Raw genomic sequence first — 17729 nt, 5'->3', positions numbered from 1 at the left:
GCTGTCACAGGTCACAGGGGTACAGACGGGGGTCAGCTTCTTCTCTTGCTTCAAAGCAGCAGCTTCTCAGGGCTCTAGGGCTGCTCTTACTACAGAATCATGGACTCACAGAGTGGTTTGAATTCAAAGGGACCTTCAAAGATGATCCAGTCCAACCCCCTTGCCACTGCCTCTTCACCCTCATCATAAGACATTTCTTATGTCCAGCCTAACCCCACCCTCGTTCAGTTTAACACCGCTGCCCCTTGTCCTGGCACTGCAGCCCTGGCCAAGTCTCTCTCCCTCTTTCCCATGAGCCCCCTTGAAATAGTGAGTGGCCGCAGGAAGGTCTCCCCGGCGCTGTCTCTTCTCCGGGCTGCACAACCCCAGCTCTCGCAGCCTTTCTCCATGGCAGAGGTGTTCAGCCCTCGGGCCATTTTGGGGGCCTCCTCTGGACCCGCTCTACAGGTCCCTGTGCCTTGTGCTGGGGACCCCCGAGCTGGACGCAGTGCTGCAGGGGGGTGTCAGGAGAGCGGAGCAGAGGGGGAGCATCCCCTCCCTCGACCTGCTGGCCACGCTGCTGGTGACGCAGCCCAAGAGACGCTTGGCTTTCTGGGCTGCAAGTGCACATTGCCGGCTCAGGTCCCATTTGTCCCCCACCAGAATCCCCCAGTCCTGCTCTGCAGGGGTGAAAGCCTCTCTTTCCAGAGAAGGCAAATCTGGTGCACGAGTCTCAAGTGAAGCCAAATCTGATACTGTGTCAGGCAAGAAATGCTCATGCACTTCTTCAGCCGTGCAGCAGAAGCAACAGCAGGTGGCTGATGGGACCGGCCACATTTCACACACCCGTCCCTGGCACTCGGCGTCACCCTCCTTTGCAACAGGCACCCGCAAGCTGGGCCCAGCTGCTGGTACTGCTCCAGGGGGAAGAAGGTTGTGTTACTCCAACCTCACCTCATCGACTGCTCATGCAGATCAACTCAGAGAGCAGGGAGTAACAGGAGATACGGAGAAATGGTGGAAGGAGAAAGCAGAGGAGGCGGTGGAAAAGGGGCAGGAAAAGACGATACTCAGAAAGCAGGTATGGAGAGACTGAGGTGATGAAGGTACTCCCCATGAGTGTTCCCCCTGGGACTTTCAGGGCATCACCTGAGCTCTCCGTTAGGGAGTGACAGCTCACAGAGGGCAGAACCAAAGGCTCTACCCAGCCCTGCTGAGCTGGAGTGGCCTCTGCACAGGGGGGAGCGGTGCAACACAGCATCTCTGCAGGTCACTGCCTGCTGCAACTAGTGCTCAGATGCTCCCAGCAGGTGTTGGTACGCCTGGAGCAGCCCCTGCCAACACAGCCCTACCTCCAGCAGACAGCACTGGAGACATCTTGAAGATACACTTGCATTTGCTTTGCAGCTATTCTAAGCAAGCAGCAGCTCAGTATTTATGGCAGAGCCTCAGACTCAGCTCATCTTATTACTCCTCTGCTGGCAAACCTCAGACGGAAGACCCCCAGCAGCTTCAGCTTCAGCAGGCAGCCTCTGCTCAAGAGGTCACTGGCCCAAAGCAAGGTCAAAACAGCTCCTGAGTATCACGGCTTGAAATCCAGCAAAGACGTGATGCGCCATCTAAGCGACTCTTCTGCCTTTTTCAAAATTGTTTTCCTAAAATCCAGTTCATTCTCATTCAGCTGAGAAGTATCAACATATGTTGATCTGCAGCCAAATATAGCCTGGGTGTTGAATGACACCCCTTTCTGCTCCAGTATACCACACCATACCTCTTTTACTTCAGAAGTTATTTAACTTGGTGTTTATTTTGTCAGATTGTTATTTTATGTTCCCACGGGCATCCCACACGTCTACAAAATGCATTTGATTTTTGAAGGAACACAGAGTTTCATGCAAAATGGTCTGGAAAAAGCATTTTAAGTGCCTTTCAATTATTAAATAAAACTACCTGAATATTCAGAGTAAAAAGCATATCAAAATATTGCATTTGAAAGAAATTCATTAAACAGAGAATATTAACTAAAGTTAGGAAACGGGGTTGTTCACTCCCCAAACTTGGGGAAAGCAGCCCAATTTGCTGAACCACTAAGCTGGGTTTCCAAAGAGTTCATACAGCTCTGGGTATCCGCAGGGGGCTTTGAAACCCCCCCGAGAGCATACATGATATGGCCTTCATCCCATGGAGAGCCTGGAGGGGATGCCAGTCTTCCTCCTGAGCCCATCAGGGTTAGAGGGAGACCAGAGAGCCCGCTCCTGAGCTCCTACCAACTGGGTTTGTTCCAGCCTTTGAACTTGTCCAAGCAAGGTGAGTATCTCCACCACATGGGCTAGATAAACCATGCCCAAAAGCAACCAGATCAAAAGCTTTTCTGAATAACAAGGACCAGAAGTACTGACATTTGGAAGAATGTAAATAGCAGCTTGTGCTCTGTTATAAACTCAGAATTTGATACTTAAAGAAACATGGAAAATACTAATGAGATGTCTGGGAACCTGCATCACTGGCAACATTTCTGGGCTGGGGATGATGCCCTTGGGAGCTGCAACCCCAAAGCCCTCCGTATCTTTCTGCTCCTGGTGAGCTGACCAAGGCAGGGTGCGTTATTCAAACTGCTGCTGAAATTGGGACAGAGTTGTTTTAATGTAATGAATTTAGAACATGAAAACAACTCTTCCTCTGTGCAGAAGCAGCCCAGGCCTGGCTGCCCCTGGGACCAGTTTGCTGGGGGGCTTGTGGAGTTTGGGACAGCCACTGAGGGACGGACTCATGCTCCTGTGGCAGAGGGGAGCACCATCAGCTGTCCCAGGATTGCAGCCAGAGGACCAGCCCTGCCCGATGTGCTGGGCACAGGCTCACATGAGCCTCCCTGGAGAGCCCAGCCAGCTGGCCCAGGGCAAGACAAAGCCATTCCTATGAAAGCTCCAGGACCGATGAGGCTCTTCTGGCTGAAGATGACAACTGCAAAGCCAGAATAAAAGTCCATAATCTTAATGCTCAGTTACTCCTAATTTACAACATGTTAACAGGGAGGGGAGTGAGCAGGTCCTTGTTCCTCCCTTTACTCAGTGATTTGTTCACAACAAAGTCTATGCAACCTAGTGAAACCCTTGTTGCAGAAATACCTACACAAGGACCATGCTTCAAATACCAGGCATATCTAAAACAGCTCTCCAGTTAACTCATCCCAGATTCCATGTGCAAATGCAGGAAGGGGTGTGGGAGTGGGGATGTGCTCTGAGGGAGCACAGGCACATCGCCCAAGGACCCAGGGAGAAGCTGGGAGAGCCAGAGCTTGACTGGAGCGGTGTGAGGGGTGTGTGGGGCAGCTTGATGGGCTGCCCTAAGTACCAACGAGCCTAAGGAAAGCTAAGGAAGCTGCAATCCCATTGCTCAGTGGGCCAAGAGCTCTAGCCACCAGGGACACAGCAAAGGCTAAGGTTTCCATTTCTTCTTTTGTCTTGGTGATCACTGCTGAGGTCTGTCCTTGGCCTCCTGGTGCCCTCTGAGCAGAGGCCAGTGGCACAAACCACTACCCATGGAGAGGGACGTAGACTTTGGGTGTGCTTAAGTCAACTGGAAATACCCAGGCTCATGGGACCAGGGGGGATGCATCTGAGCGTGCTGATGGAGCTGGCTAATGTCACCGCAAAGGGCCTTGCCATCATCTTCCAAAGATGGCAGTGATCATGGTTGGTTCCAGAGGACTGGCGAAAAAATGGCAAATGCCACACATCTTGTGGGAGGAGGATCTGGGGAACATCTCAGCCTCCCCTCAGTCACTGGAAGGTCATTGAGTAAATTCTCCCAGAAGGACAAGAAAGTAATTGGAACCAGACAATGTGGATTTATCAGGGACAAACTGTGCTGTGCCATCCTGATGGCCTTCTCCGATGAGATGACCAGCTGTGCAGGTCAGAGGAAAGCAGGGAATGGTGCAAACCCTGAGTTTAAGGCCTTTGACACAGACTCCCACAGTATCCTTATAGCCATTTTTTATAGGAGACAAGTTGGATAAAGTTGGTGGAAAATTGTCTGAACTGCCAGACCATCAGCGATGCAAGTCCAACCGGTGGCCAGTTCCTAATGGTAACCCCTCAGTGAGCAATGCTGGGGCTGAAAACACCATTAAATTTCTTCAGCAGGTGCCTGGGACAGTAGAGTGGAGGATACTTTCAGCAGGTTTGCAGAAGACACAGAACTGGGAAGAGCAATGGAAGATAAGGCTGGCATTCAGAGGGACCTCAACAGTTGGGAGAAAGGGGCTGACAGGAACCCCATGACACTCAAAGGAAAATGCAGCGTCCGGCATGGCAGAGAGGATGCACATCACAGGACGAGCTGGGGGCCAGTGGGCCAGAAAGCACCCAGAGCTCCTGGAGTCCTCATGGACATCAGGCTGCTCTGCCCAGGAGTCAGCAGTGAAGGTAAAAGTCATCGTGGGCTGGGTGAGCAGGAGGACAGCCAGTGGGGTGAGGACAGGGGTTGTTCATTTCCACCTAGCGTGCATCAAACCACAAATACAGTGCCATGCTTTGCTTGGGGCTCCCCAAAACACGTCGCATGGGAGTGAAGCCAGTTGAGGCCACCAGGGTGTTCTGGGCACAAGTGAGAACAGGCGGAGAGAAGCAGGGTTTGGTCAGCTGAGGTGACAAAGCTCAGGGGCATCTTATTGCTGCCTACAACGTCCCAGCGGGAGAATGGCGAGGAGCTGGAGCCAGACTCCTTTTGGAGGTGCACAGAGGCAGGTCAAGAGACAAGAGACCAAGGTGGGACACAGGGAATTCCAGTTAAATATTAAAGGGGAAAAAATCATCCCAAGGGTGGGGGCAGGGGCCCAGACACTGGACCGGGGCCCAGAAGACCCATGGAGTGATGCCTATAGCATCTCCATCCCTCTAGATACTGAGAATACAGCTGGATAAGGCCAAGAGCAACCTGATGCGGCTGGCACTGCTCTCTGGCAGGGGCTGGGATTCTCACCAATGTCCTGTGATCCCACAACAAACCCACCCAGGAACAAACCTGGGCGCGAGGTTTCTAGTTGCTTTTCCCTGGATGGGCAGGAGTCCAAGGGGGACACCCATGCTACAAACACAGCGAACGCCAGCTGCAATAGCCCCACTGCAGTGTGGTGTCCCCGCTGAGCATCTGTCCCATGGCACCAAAAATTCAAAATCACACCAGCAGCACACAGTCCCGGGGCAAAAACCACTCAGCCAAGGGCCAAGGATGTTTGCACACTAATGGTATGTTCCAGCTAGAAAACTGCCTCAATGCAAGCTCACCCCACACTGTTCCCCGTGTGACAGCTACAACAGTTGCATCGGTACAGCTCACCCGTGGGGCACACACGACCCAGCAGTGCTGCTTGCCAGCCCTGCCAGAGCTGTCAGCTCCTCTTACCCACAGTGTGTGGTGACAAGCAAAGCCAGCAAGGCAACCCTGGGACAACAGCGCTCTGTGCTCAGCTCACCTCCCAGCCTTCATCCCGTCCCACGCACACGAGCCTGCATGCTGGGCACATGCACCCCTGGCATCCCTGAGAAGATGAACGGCTGCAGAAGCCCAGAGTTGGAGACCACCTAGGTCAGAAGCCAAAGCCCTGAAGCGGAGCAGGGGCTCCAATCGCCCACCTCAGCGTCCCAATGCAGGGGCTCCAAGCTGCAGCCCAGACGAGCTTCTCTCCCCGACTGCCTGCAGAGCCTAGAGAAATGCTAAGAAATGCCTAAATTACAAGAAATCTCACACGTCCTTGACTGAGTGGTCCGTGGCTGAGACAGCTGGGGTTGTGCAGGCCGGAGAAGAGAAGGCTCCAGGGAGAGCTTACTGTGGGTGTTCAATATATAAAGGCAGCTTATAAGATGGAGAAAGACTTTTGGCCAGGGCTGCAGTGCCAGGACAAGGGGCAGCGGTGTTAAACTGAATGAGGGTGGGGTTAGGCTGGACATAAGGAAAGAAATGTCTTATGATGAGGGTGGAGAGGCAGTGGCCCAGGTTGCCCAGAGAAGCTGTGGATGCCCCATCCCTGGAGGGGTTCAAGGCCAGGCTGGATGAGGCTTTGGGCAACCTGGGCTAGTGGGAGATGTCCCTGCCCGTGGCAGGGGAGTTGGACTGGATCATCTTTGAAGGTCCCTTCCAACCCAAACCATTCCAGGACTCTATGGTGGAGCAGAGCCCTGAATCCCACTCTCCCATGTGCCAGGATGATGTCCAACCACGGAGGTTCAACACAGAGCAAATCTAAACCCTGCTCAAATTCATGGCCCTGGGCTACACAGCACCAATTTGTAGCCACCTCTAGTTTTCTCTGACATAGCAGAAGTAATGCCTTTGCCTGGGAAACACAGGCACAGTGCAGCCGACACCAGGGACAGTCACCTTTGAGTACCACCTCCCTGCTCTCCCCCTCCCTGCCACTGCAACCCAGCACCCACACTGGAGATGGCAAACAGCTCCTGAAGGGCACAGCACAGAGCACAGCAGAGCGGAAAGCCCTGCATGGGTTTCACAGCACTGCTGTTGGCACATAGCAGTGTCTCTGGAGTGGGAAAGGCAGAGGTTTTTTCTGGGAAGTGATCTGCTGACTCCTCCTGACACTGCCCAGCGAGAGCAGCACTCTGCCCATGCCAGGATCCCCTGGGGAGGGACAGGAGAGCTGGCCTGCAGAGGCACTCGTTGTTGTCCTGCCTTGCTGTGTGCTGGTGCACTATCCTCTTTGCCTTGGTTTTGCTAACCCCAGAAATTCTCCTTCCCATTTGCTCTAGAGACAAGCCTTTCTCTTGCCCCCGTTTTGCAGAGGGCTGTTTCCCCACTGCCTCAGCCTCAGCTGCAACAGCCTCTTGCCACTTGTGCAGGACCTGGAGGATGCTGGGCTCTGGGCTGGAAGCTGCCTCTGCAGAGGTGATCAGTTAATGTCACCACTGTATTGATCCGGCACCAACTGCGGCATGGGAGAGCAGACTACGCACGTGGCTTCCCACACTGAAAAGGAGATAAACTATAAAAACCAAAACTCCTCTGGCTTCGCTGCAGAGGACCTAGAGAAAGTGGGATTTTTACTGAGCTGTATTTGCATGTAAAGCCCCCACAAGAGCCATGATCCCCACTCCTGGGTGCTGAAGAGCAACCCTGGCAGCTCCCATTACCTTTATCTGTTTAATGGTTTGCGAAAACACAATCTTTGCTGCAGAACAAGGCCTTGCTTCTCTGCTCTGAGCTGGCTCGTTTTCATCCACATCCTCCAGTACAACCAGCACTGGAGCTCGCCTGCAGCGATGCGGGCGCAGATTCCACTGCTGGAGCAACGACTGCATCTTGTCAGGTGCTCTCTCACCAAAGGATCACGGGGAAGTTGGCCAACCATCAGTAAAAACTACACTGCAACCCCGCATGGTGGGGCAGAAAACAAAGCTCCAGCTCTGAGAAGGCTGATTTTAGAAAGCTGCGAGGACGTGGCACCTGTAACAGGCTCACAGCCCTGCACCAACCATGCAGCCATCCGGTGGGCACCCTGGACCCGCTGTGCATGGCCTCAACACAGCCCCTCGAGACACAGACGGTTTGCCTGGCCACCCACCATGGTGTGACTGCCCCCGGGGAAACATATCTAGCCTGGCTGAGCTCTCATCACACAAGCCCATGGCCAAGCCAGAACAGGCAAGGCTGCTTAAAATATAGACATGAACCAAAAAAGCACCAGAATGCTGCAACTGAGCAAGCTAAGCTCAGCGTGAGACTGCACTGAGCTGGAAGGTGATTTACTAAATAAAAATAAATTTAAAATAAAGCTGTTTTCACTCCCTCCTGGATTCACTCATTTTCTTGTGCCCCAAACTTAGGTGCATCACAAGATGCGCAGCCAGCAGTGCTTGTGTGTGACATGTCCTACAGGTCCCCCTCACATCTCCTGGGTGACTCTGTTCCTGGTGGCCACAGAGGGGTTTGGGATGCACTCTCTGTGCTTGCCAGCATTGACAGCAACATTCATCTTCCACCCCACTGACCTGCCCTGCCTCAGGGTCATTAGGCAGCACAGCTGATTTACAATTATGGAATGATTTAAATTGTAGGGGCACTTCAGAGGTCCTCTCACCTCCTGTCCTGGAGTAAGCTGCCCAATGGTTTTCCACCCTAAGCCTTCTTAAAATCTACATGTATCCATGCTGGCATCTCAATGACCTCTTGGGTTAGGTGCCATCAACCCACGCCAGGCTTGTATACCTTCTTCTGCCATTCCCTCTGCTGCTTCCATGTGTATACTTCCATTCAATCTATTGAAATCTTTCTTACCTGTCCCTACAGGAGACACACAGGATGCTGCCTGACTCACTGTTCCTGCACGACAAAGTGAGAGGACAAAGAAGTGCTTGTGCTGTTTCCCAAGGCATAAACATTTCAAAAAGATCTCTGTAGCAAAGAGGAGGCAAATGAATACTGCAGAGCACAGAGAACCATGAACCATGCACGGGAAGTTGGAGACGAGGGGATCTACGGGCTGACCAGGCACCTGGGGTCACCCAATCATGATCCTCCCCCAGCAAGACCCCCACGACAGCCTGATGCATGGCGGTTTACAGGAGAGTAGTGACTCAGCCTATACGTGAGCCAGTAGCTTTAGAGTCCAGGCAGCTGTAGAGGGGCCAGTGCTAAAGTCAGATCCTATAGCGGGGTGCAATAGCACCCCAGAGTTGGCCATGGCTTATGCACACAACTGTCAGGGGATGGCCTGATCCTGCCATCAGGACCTGATCACCCTTGTGCAGCAGGGACAGGTTCACCCATCCTCACCATGGGTCTGCTGGAGCATCACCCTGGTGTCCCCAAAGGCAGCAGTACCCCAGCATATGCAGAAGGGAGAAGTAGGGTCACACTCCATACCTGAGAAGGCCACCATGGACACGCTTCCCCTCTGTGCCTGTGGCCCAGGGCAATACCACAAAGCCACCAGTGAGCAGACACAACACTTCTCTAGAAAGGCTTTGGAGGGAGCTGCTCAGCTGAGGGTGGTACACGGATGATGGGGGAAGCTCTCATCACACAGTTCATGCAATCAAGCCTCTGACTTTCCTTCTGGCAGATGGAGGATCTGAAGCCATAAAACATCACGTTCTTTCAGAAGAATTAACCCACGTTTTCAGCCCATTGCTGTGTAGTATGGCCAACTTCTACCATCTCTAAATGAAATACTTGTTTCTCTGTGCACTTTTTATGGAGTTGAGTAATCTCCTCTGCCTAGTGCCACTTCATCAAGCTAACTACTTCAGCTTCTAGAGCTCAGGCCATAGCGAACAACAGACAGGCTCAATAAAAAAACGCCACGGCCACACAACACAAGATGCCAATCCAGCACAAATTCACTCATTTGGACCCGATTTCCTCTAAAACCTGGAGTTAATGACGTGTTTGTGGGTGCAGTGTCAGGTCCCACCTACCCTCTACGTGTGATGCAAGCAGATCATGGCAGCTCCAGTCAGCCCGAAGTGTTGCACACATGGTGAGGCCAAGGTCTCCCCACGTGCCAATGCCTGATCCAGATAAACCTGCACCTCTGGTTGATCCAGCAGAGGCCACCAGAGCCATGGCCTTGATCTCTCCTGCCACCATCCTGATGTGCTCTGCAGTCCTGGGATGTCCAAGACAATTGCATAGCTTTGACTCCAGAAAATCAATAGAAGCATGTCCTATTTTCACAAAGTACCCATTATTTAGGAATTCAAGTCCTGGTTTCAAAAGCAGCTGGAGACCATGTGTAACCTCGTCTTACGAGACGTCAGGTCATCAGCAGGCAAATGATTCTGAGTTAATCTGAGACCCGTGAAGATGCCGCAGGCTGTATGAGGGGTCTATGAAGGTTGGTCATCTCCCTTGTCCCCAGCTCCCCCTCAATGTCCTTTCCCTTGACACTCCCCCAGCATTTTGCACATCCTTCCCAGGCTGTGCCTGCCTGCTGCTTCCCCGCGGAAATTTTCTTTTGCCAAGTCATTGGCCTTGCCAAGGCCCCATTGACTGTGCTCTCTGTGTTGGCGTTCTCAAAGGCTTCCCACTAGCACCCACCACAGACATCAGAGAGATGTTTGTGACCTGCCCTTGCTTTCCAGCTGCCTCAGGCCAGGACCCAAGCAGTGCCCCACAGGGACATCTGCAGCTGTCAGACCTTCCCGCTGCCATCAGCTGCTCCTGAGAGAGGACAGCCTCTCTACAAGACATTCCAACACTTCTTTCATCAAATATTTCTAAGCTGTTTCTTGAGTTTGTGGGGGTGGGAGGTGAGTTACTCTGAACTGTAGGATAATACAGGCTGGAAGGGACTTCAGGAGGTCACGCAGCCCAACCTCCAGCTCAAGGCAGGGTCAGTGGCTTCCAGTTTCTAATGAGAGCTGTTGGACCTACGGATAAACCCCATGACCCTCAACACCCATCTCTTGTAGAGCCAACATGCTCCACCCCCTCTTGGCTGCAGACAGAAGCATAGGCAGAACGACCACTCGACACAACTGAGCACAACGCAGCCTCGGGACTAGCCAGGCAGGGGAGAAAGAGGCGCACCCCATCTCTGCCTCTAACCCTGGATAACCCTGTTAAGAAGGCCATCAAAAGAAAGTGCCAGTTATTGGTGGTTTCATGGGAACAAGAGGAAGAGTTGTGTAAGCCCTTCAAAAGGCTAACGGCTCCTGGACTTCAAAGCCACACTGATACCTGGGAGAGGGGCACCAGCACCCACAGCCCCAACAGGGAAGAACATTCCCGGCAGGCTGAAGGCTGAAAGACCACTCGTCATCTTAGATTAAGCGAAATTTTAGGTGAGTTACCCAGCTGCATCAGTAAGCCTTTGTATTTTATGAGCTGCTCGAGCATCCTCCCAGGCACTGCAGAAACACACTTCAGGTATTTGAACATGTTGCAGACAAACGTTCTCCCCCAAAGCTGGCACTTCAGAGGGTATTTTTGCTCCAGTCAAAATCATCTTTAGTGAGATGCTCAGCGTGGATGTGCAGCCACCCACAGGCCTGACTGTCCACACAGACGCCCAGACTGGCACACAAGGATGCAGTTGACACACGCTGCCCTCCCCTGCACAGCCCCCGCGCCTCGTACTTTCGTCACAGTCTTTCAGGCTGTCTTTCTCACTGATCCCTTTGGAAATGTGCTGCGTTCCTTTGCCCAGGATTTGCACACCAGAACTCCAGTGCTCTAAAGCCAAGCACAGCCATCCTCCCCCATCACCTCCTGGGATCCCTCAACTGCCTCCAGCCACTCCCGTCCTCCCCTTCCCCACGGCACAGGGCAGAGACTCACCTGAGTTTTCCTTATCCGCAGGTCAGCAGATGACCTGTTCAGTCCTTCCTCTTGTTCAATACTCTGCTCAATACCTGGTCAGGGTAGAAGGACACAGATTATTTTGCACTGTTTAGAGAAGGAAAATGGATTGTTTGTCAAAGAGCTGTAAAAGACCAAAGCCTGTGAATCAAGGAGCATCTGGCACTGAGCAGTCCCCAGCTCCTGACTCCAGCCTGCAGTTGAGCCTGGGCTGGCCACAAAGCCCTGTTTCATCGCTGCAGAGCACCCAGTGCCCAGCCACCGGCCAAGCCTTGGTGGTGTTGAGGGCAGCAGCTGTCACTGCCAGGCTGGTAAGAGAGGGTTGCAAGACATAAGTGATGTAATGCTCAGGTCTGACCTCCACACTTTCCAGTATTCAAACAAAATGGAGTGCTGCTGTCCCCCTGCTAGGCAGGAGGAGGAAACGCAGTGCTAAAATGTCTCTGCAAAATACCAAAGCTCAAGACTTCTCCAGGGACCCTGAAAACAGCAGGTCTGCCAGCTGCCTGGCCCTGCACAGGGAGGACCCACCAGGCTGGCGAGAGCCCGCTTCATCCTGCGGAACAGTCCTCTCCAGCAAAGCAGATCTGACCTTTTACTTATGCCCAGTAGTACACCTCAGTGAGATGAATTCCACTTGCCTAAAGACCATAAATCTCAGCAGGGAGGAGCACTACACTGCTCAGCATCCCAGCATGGTTTGGGCAGGGAGAATGCACAGGGTTGCAGGGCACAAGGTCTGGCATAGAGCAAGGCAGTGCAAATCTGGTCTTCAAGGCCAGCTCAGGACATACTAATTCAAAAACTTAAATTCAGGGACTTAAAAAGCATGTAAGAAAGCTCCCATCAGTAGGCTGGCCCAGTGTGTCTCCGTGTAGACCACCAGGCATGAGCTGGTGGCATCCCTTGAGTTTGGCTGCAGACCCATTCTCACAGCTCTCTGAGCCTGGCTGTCCCCAGCACCTTCCACGCTGGAGCAGGTCCCACAAGCCCAGCATGGGGCAGGTTCCTCCTGCAGCAGGGGCTCCCCATTCCCTCGAGCTGCCCAGTGGCTCCCCACGGCCATCCAGCACAGCAGGGCAAACACAGAACACCATCATCAAGGTGGGCACCTGTGTTTCTGCTGTGTGCTGGTCAGCACGGGCGACCCCCCAGCACCAGGCTGCAGCGGGCAGCAGCGCTCGGAAGAGGACTGTGTGCTCTGGGGAACGGCTGGAGAACATAAGCACGAATTCTGCATTCCCTCCTAGTCTCTCCTGGAGCAAGTGTCTGTATCTAGAGCTTATCCGAAAGGTCCCATCCCACACAGCCAGGCGGCCACAGCACTCCTCTGGTGCACCCCCTGCCTGAGAGCGCGCTGCCTGCTGCCTGCCCAGCGTATTGCATCAGCAATTGGTCTTCCTCCACACTCACCATAAACCGTTCCTGTTCCCAAGGAACAGTATTGGCAAACGTTGTGCATTTCAGATAATTTATAAAATCACATTTTCCCAAGAAGCTGGTAATTAAAATTAGCCACTGCATGAGCAATGTCTGTCCTAAAGAGGTAAATTCCTTGTCAGCAGATGGTGTTTTTGATCAGTCCTGACTGTTTCCTTTCATTGATCATACTGGCCACGAGGAGATTTGGGACAAAGCACAAGGACTGGCCATGTGTTGCTGCAGGTAAATAGGATACCAGTGAGTCTTTTCTGGAAGAAGGAAATAGGAATCGGAGCCTGTCCTGCAATGTTTAAGGCTCTCAAAGCCCCTTAAAAAACACAGAACTTCTATGGAAAAGGATTTTTGTTTTGCACAGGCTAAACTCTGTCACCACCTGGGCACCAGGGATCCCAGTATGGCCTGGGTGGGGCTCTGGTCCATGAGAAGAGATCCCCTGGTCTATGAAACTGGTAAGGTGGCCCCTAGCTCTTCTTCCTGGGTCTAGCTGAGATCACTTGTCATGAGGACAGAAGGCAGCAAGGGGACAACAGAGGTACAAGTCTCCTGGCATATGCATGGGACATGGCCATGCCAGTGGCGATGAACCTGACAATCAGCTCCAGCCATATCTAAGTCCTCCACGGCTACAGGGCTTCCATGAAACCTTGGGGTTAGGGAGAATGCTCCTCTCCCACCCTTCAGACACAGCCAGGGCTCCTGCAACAATCTCAGCCAAATCCCAAGCTGATGTCCAAGACCACTGCACGCAAATCCGAGCCACGACGGGGTGACCTGTCTCCTGCCTCAAGATGCTGCCAACCTCACTGACCCCGTGATTCTCTAGGGTCCAATATTGGGTGTCTGGGCTCACTCAAGTGCTCCAGCACAACCCTGGCTATCAGTGGGCTGACAGTCATGTTGTTCTCACTCCCCGCTTGTCAAAGAGGTGAATTGACTCTTCCTATGGTGGAAACCAAGGGTGACATTGGCCACACTCTGTCCCTGCATTGCCCAAGGCAGCGGCACACCGAGGGGGTGCTGAGGAGACAGGATAACCTTCTCCGAGCCCAGCTGCCCCTTTCTTCCCCACCACCTGCTGCCCCCCCAGAGCCCGTGCCCAGGAGCAGGAGGCACTGCTGCCTCGGGCAGAGCCACCAGCGATGCAGCCTACACTGGGGAAGGAAAAGCAAGGGAAGACACAGGGCGAGCAGGACAGGGGCAGAGAGAAGGACGAGCCCCAGGGTGTGCCCCATGCCAGCACACCACCGCAGAGCCAGCAGCACCATTTGGTCCCAGCTGGAGCTGCACAGGGAAGAGGGACAATGGCTCTCCAGATGGGACCCCGTGGTGCTGCACCTGCCTAGGCTGTCTGTGCCATCCTGGCTCACTGGGGAAGAGCCAGCTCTTCTCGGAGGCTTGCAAGTCCCACAGCACCACCTCCTCAGCCACTTGGTCCTAGCAACCCAACCTCTGGCCACGTTGCAGGTTTGCTCAGAGATGGGGCTCAGCGAGGATTCTAGTGCTGGCAGTATGGGAGTCGCTTGCAGATCACCACACGATCCTGTCCCATTCCCTCGCCTCCATCCTGGGAACAGGGATCAAGGGGGAAAATTCACACAGGGCAAATAAAAGCAGCTATAGGACGCTATAGAGGAGGGAAGGCGACACCCATCCTCCAGTGATACCTGCAAAGCAATGGGAAATGGCACTTCTGGATGTCCCTTCACCCCGTTCTGCGACCCCCTCCCACCACCAGTGCAGGTTGCCAGAGCACACACACGGGGCCTGGCTGTGCATCTGTAACCTGCCCTCTCCTACCTGGAGCAAACCACCCCAAAACTGTCTTGACCTCAGTCAACTGCCACAAGGCTGCGACAGCAGCCAGGGCCCCCCAGCATTTCTGGTCACGGGGATGGAGTGGGAAGCGCTGAGCAGCTGGGGCACAGAGCAGGACCCAGGGCAGCAACGCTCCCTGGCTGCTGCATCCCCAGCCCAGGATGGGACCCACGGTACCTGCCACCTGGGCCTGCAGGGCAGCAGGCAGAGCCCCACAGCAGCATGGCAAATACTCACTCTTTAGCTTGGAGCGCACTTTGTTTGCAGTCTTCTTTATGTCAGACATCAGCTCTTCCAGCTCCTCCTTCGTTTCTGCGGAGAACAACAAGAGCAAACACACACGTGTTGGAGACTGCTACAATCTGCTGCCTGGCCGCACGGCATGCAGACACCAGACCCGCGAGCGCTCCCAGCTCTAGACTGGGTGCACCTCCACCCCATGCACCCTGACAGACTCTTGTCACAGGTCCTGAGCCTGGAAACGACCCTGTTGGTGGTCAGGACAGCAGGGAGCCGGGGAGCCGTACCGCGGGACCCGCTGCCTGCACTGCACCCTGCGCCCTGCAGGACGTGGAAGCAATGCACAATCCACAGCGACGGCTCCTGGAGTGGACAGAAAACCACTGCTGGGCACCAAGAACCTTCTGCTCACCAAGGGCTGGTCTCCCCAGGCCCCTACCATGCCAGCCAGCCCTCCCCAGGCTGTTAGGACAGGTCAGGTCTGCCACTGGCACCCCCTGACTAACAGCCCGTGTGTTCAGTCCCCAGCCCATAAGGGCTGAAGCAGCCAGAAGCGCCCTACAGTCCCACAGCCCTCGTCCCAGGAATGACTCTGAGCAGCCCAGCACTGGTGGGAGGGTACAAAGCCATTCTGATATTTCAACGGGAAGAGGCACAGGAGGTGCAAATAAAAACAAGCACAAGTCAGTCCCTTCCTCCCTATCCCCACAGGCATCCCCCGGGTGTCTGCGTGACCTACACGGAGCTGCTGGGGGAAGAGCCCTGCCAAGCGCTGAGCCCATCAGAGAGTCTCAGCATCTCCCCAGGCCCACCCCTCCAAGACTGTGACAGCTTCTACAGAGTCTCCCAGGCTACCAGGACTACGGACTCATCCAGAGAGAAGAGGAAACTACCCCATATGCCACACTCGAGAGAAGTAAATCAGCTGGGGAAGTTCTGAGCCCTCCTGACAGATGGGAGCCAGCACAGGGCTAGCTGCGCTCACACTCCTGTGTGCAAACGCCAAGAACAGCTCTGAGCTCACCACCACTGACCACATAACCATTGCAGCACCTTAAGGAACTCCCGTCTTGTGGGACATTTCCCTGCATCACAGCAGCATCTCCAAGCCACAAGTCGTGCTCAGCAAACCCCGACTGGAGTGAAGCTCCTTGATCAGCCCTGCAGAGCAGGAGTGGGGGATACTGCCGGGTGACAAATGGGACCTGAGCCGGCAATGTGCACTTGCAGCCCAGAAAGCCAAGCGTCTCCTGGGCTGGCGAGCAGGTCGAGGGAGGGGATGCTCCCCCTCTGCTCCGCTCTCCTGACACCCCCCTGCAGCACTGCGTCCAGCTCGGGGGTCCCCAGCACAAGGCACAGGGACCCGTAGAGCGGGTCCAGAGGAGGCCCCCAAAATGGCCCGAGGGCTGAACACCTCTGCCATGGAGAAAGGCTGCGAGAGCTGGGGTTGTGCAGCCCGGAGAAGAGACAGCGCCGGGGAGACCTTCCTGCGGCCACTCACTATTTCAAGGGGGCTCATGGGAAAGAGGGAGAGAGACTTGGCCAGGGCTGCAGTGCCAGGACAAGGGGCAGCGGTGTTAAACTGAACGAGGGTGGGGTTAGGCTGGACATAAGGAAAGAAATGTCTTATGATGAGGGTGGTGAGGCAGTGGCCCAGGGCCCCATCCCTGGAGGGGTTCAAGGCCAGGCTGGATGAGGCTTTGGGCAACCTGGGCTAGTGGGAGGTGTCCCTGCCCATGGCAGGGGGCAGGTTGGACTGGGTCATCTTTGAAGGTCCCTTCCAAAACCTCTCCATGATCTTATGGTCTCAGCCAGGTTCCTCCTCCAGAAACCACAGGGTCCTCAAAGGAGCCGAGATATGCAGGCATGCCCCGGTGCTTCAGAAGGTGCCAGACCCTGCAGAGCACAGCAGCAGGGCTGGAGCAGGGGGCACAGCCCCTGAGCCCAGCTCACAGGTATCTAACCGCTCTCTGCCTGTGCAGCCCTTCATGCTGCACGCCTGCACACAGGCTGGGTGGTACGAAATGCCCGGTGCTCACCCACAGGCTTGTGGAAGCCTGACTGGCTCCCCAGGGTCATAACCCTACCCCAACCATGGGACCTGCCAACCCCAAAACCCAGCAGTGAGGCCAGCGTGTCACAATATCACAAGGTCCAGATCGTGAAGAAAGTACAAGCCACCTGCTATTCAAATATGATTTCTTGGAAATGCTGTCACCCTCATGCTCCCTCTTGATTTTGATGAGATCAACACTGACTTAATTAAATAAGACTTTGTTTAATAGACTCTCGGCACATTAACTGAGTCATTCCAATGGCTGTGGTAGCTCTGATGCTGTACACTCCCAGCTGGCAGTCACAGGCATAATTAGAAAATCATAACGATGGGAATGTGCTGGGGGAAGGTCACATCCTATCGATGATTGTACACATTTCTGACTCAGAGCGAAGAGCTTCAGCACTACTGGGAAAATTAAAAACTGAGCACATCTGCAAATACCTGCACCCTGGGCTCCACGTATCTCTAAGCAAGCCAGTGCCGTGGCCTCACCAAGGGAAGTGGTATAATTATGTGTCTGCTAGAGAATAAGCACAAATGCAGGGAAAGGAAGAGGACTTTTTCACTTTGAGTTCTCACTTAAGTGGCCAATTATTTTTTCCCATTCTTGAAAGAACTTGTAATGAATAAAGAAACATCCAGCCTGAGCTGGGAGCCAGGCGGGCTGGGACCAGCTGACGGGGAAGCAGAGAGACCCAGGACTGTGGGGGACAGCAGGCTGCCACAGCCACAGGGACAGGCCAAGAGCTGGGCTTCTTCACCTGGCACGGGAAAGCGAAGAGGGTTCCTACTGCCCCCTACGACTACTCAGCAGGAGGGTGGAGAGGAGCTGGAGCCAGACTTTTTGCTGGTCCTTGGAGGTGACCTTCAGCGT

At 54.1% G+C, this 17729-nt stretch overlaps 1 protein-coding gene across 1 annotated transcript in view; it reads right to left on the bottom strand.

The window, feature by feature from the left end:
* LOC104466211 (syntaxin-1A-like) overlaps positions 1 to 16875 on the bottom strand; it is a gene marked incomplete at its 3' end in the record, with an annotated part of 18519 nt that extends 1644 nt beyond the window's left edge. Inside the window, exons 1-3 of the mRNA XM_010079559.1 lie at positions 16836 to 16875; positions 14794 to 14868; positions 11278 to 11351 (exon numbers count right to left, since the gene is read on the bottom strand). Coding sequence (XP_010077861.1) covers positions 11278 to 11351; positions 14794 to 14868; positions 16836 to 16875 — 189 coding nt within the window. The remainder of the gene's footprint in view (positions 1 to 11277; positions 11352 to 14793; positions 14869 to 16835) is intronic.
* Positions 16876 to 17729: the final 854 nt, after the last annotated feature.

The sequence above is a fragment of the Pterocles gutturalis genome, unplaced genomic scaffold (assembly GCF_000699245.1).
Source record: "Pterocles gutturalis isolate BGI_N339 unplaced genomic scaffold, ASM69924v1 scaffold11289, whole genome shotgun sequence".
NCBI lineage: Eukaryota > Metazoa > Chordata > Aves > Pterocliformes > Pteroclidae > Pterocles > Pterocles gutturalis.
This window is presented reverse-complemented; position numbering and strand designations above follow the sequence as displayed.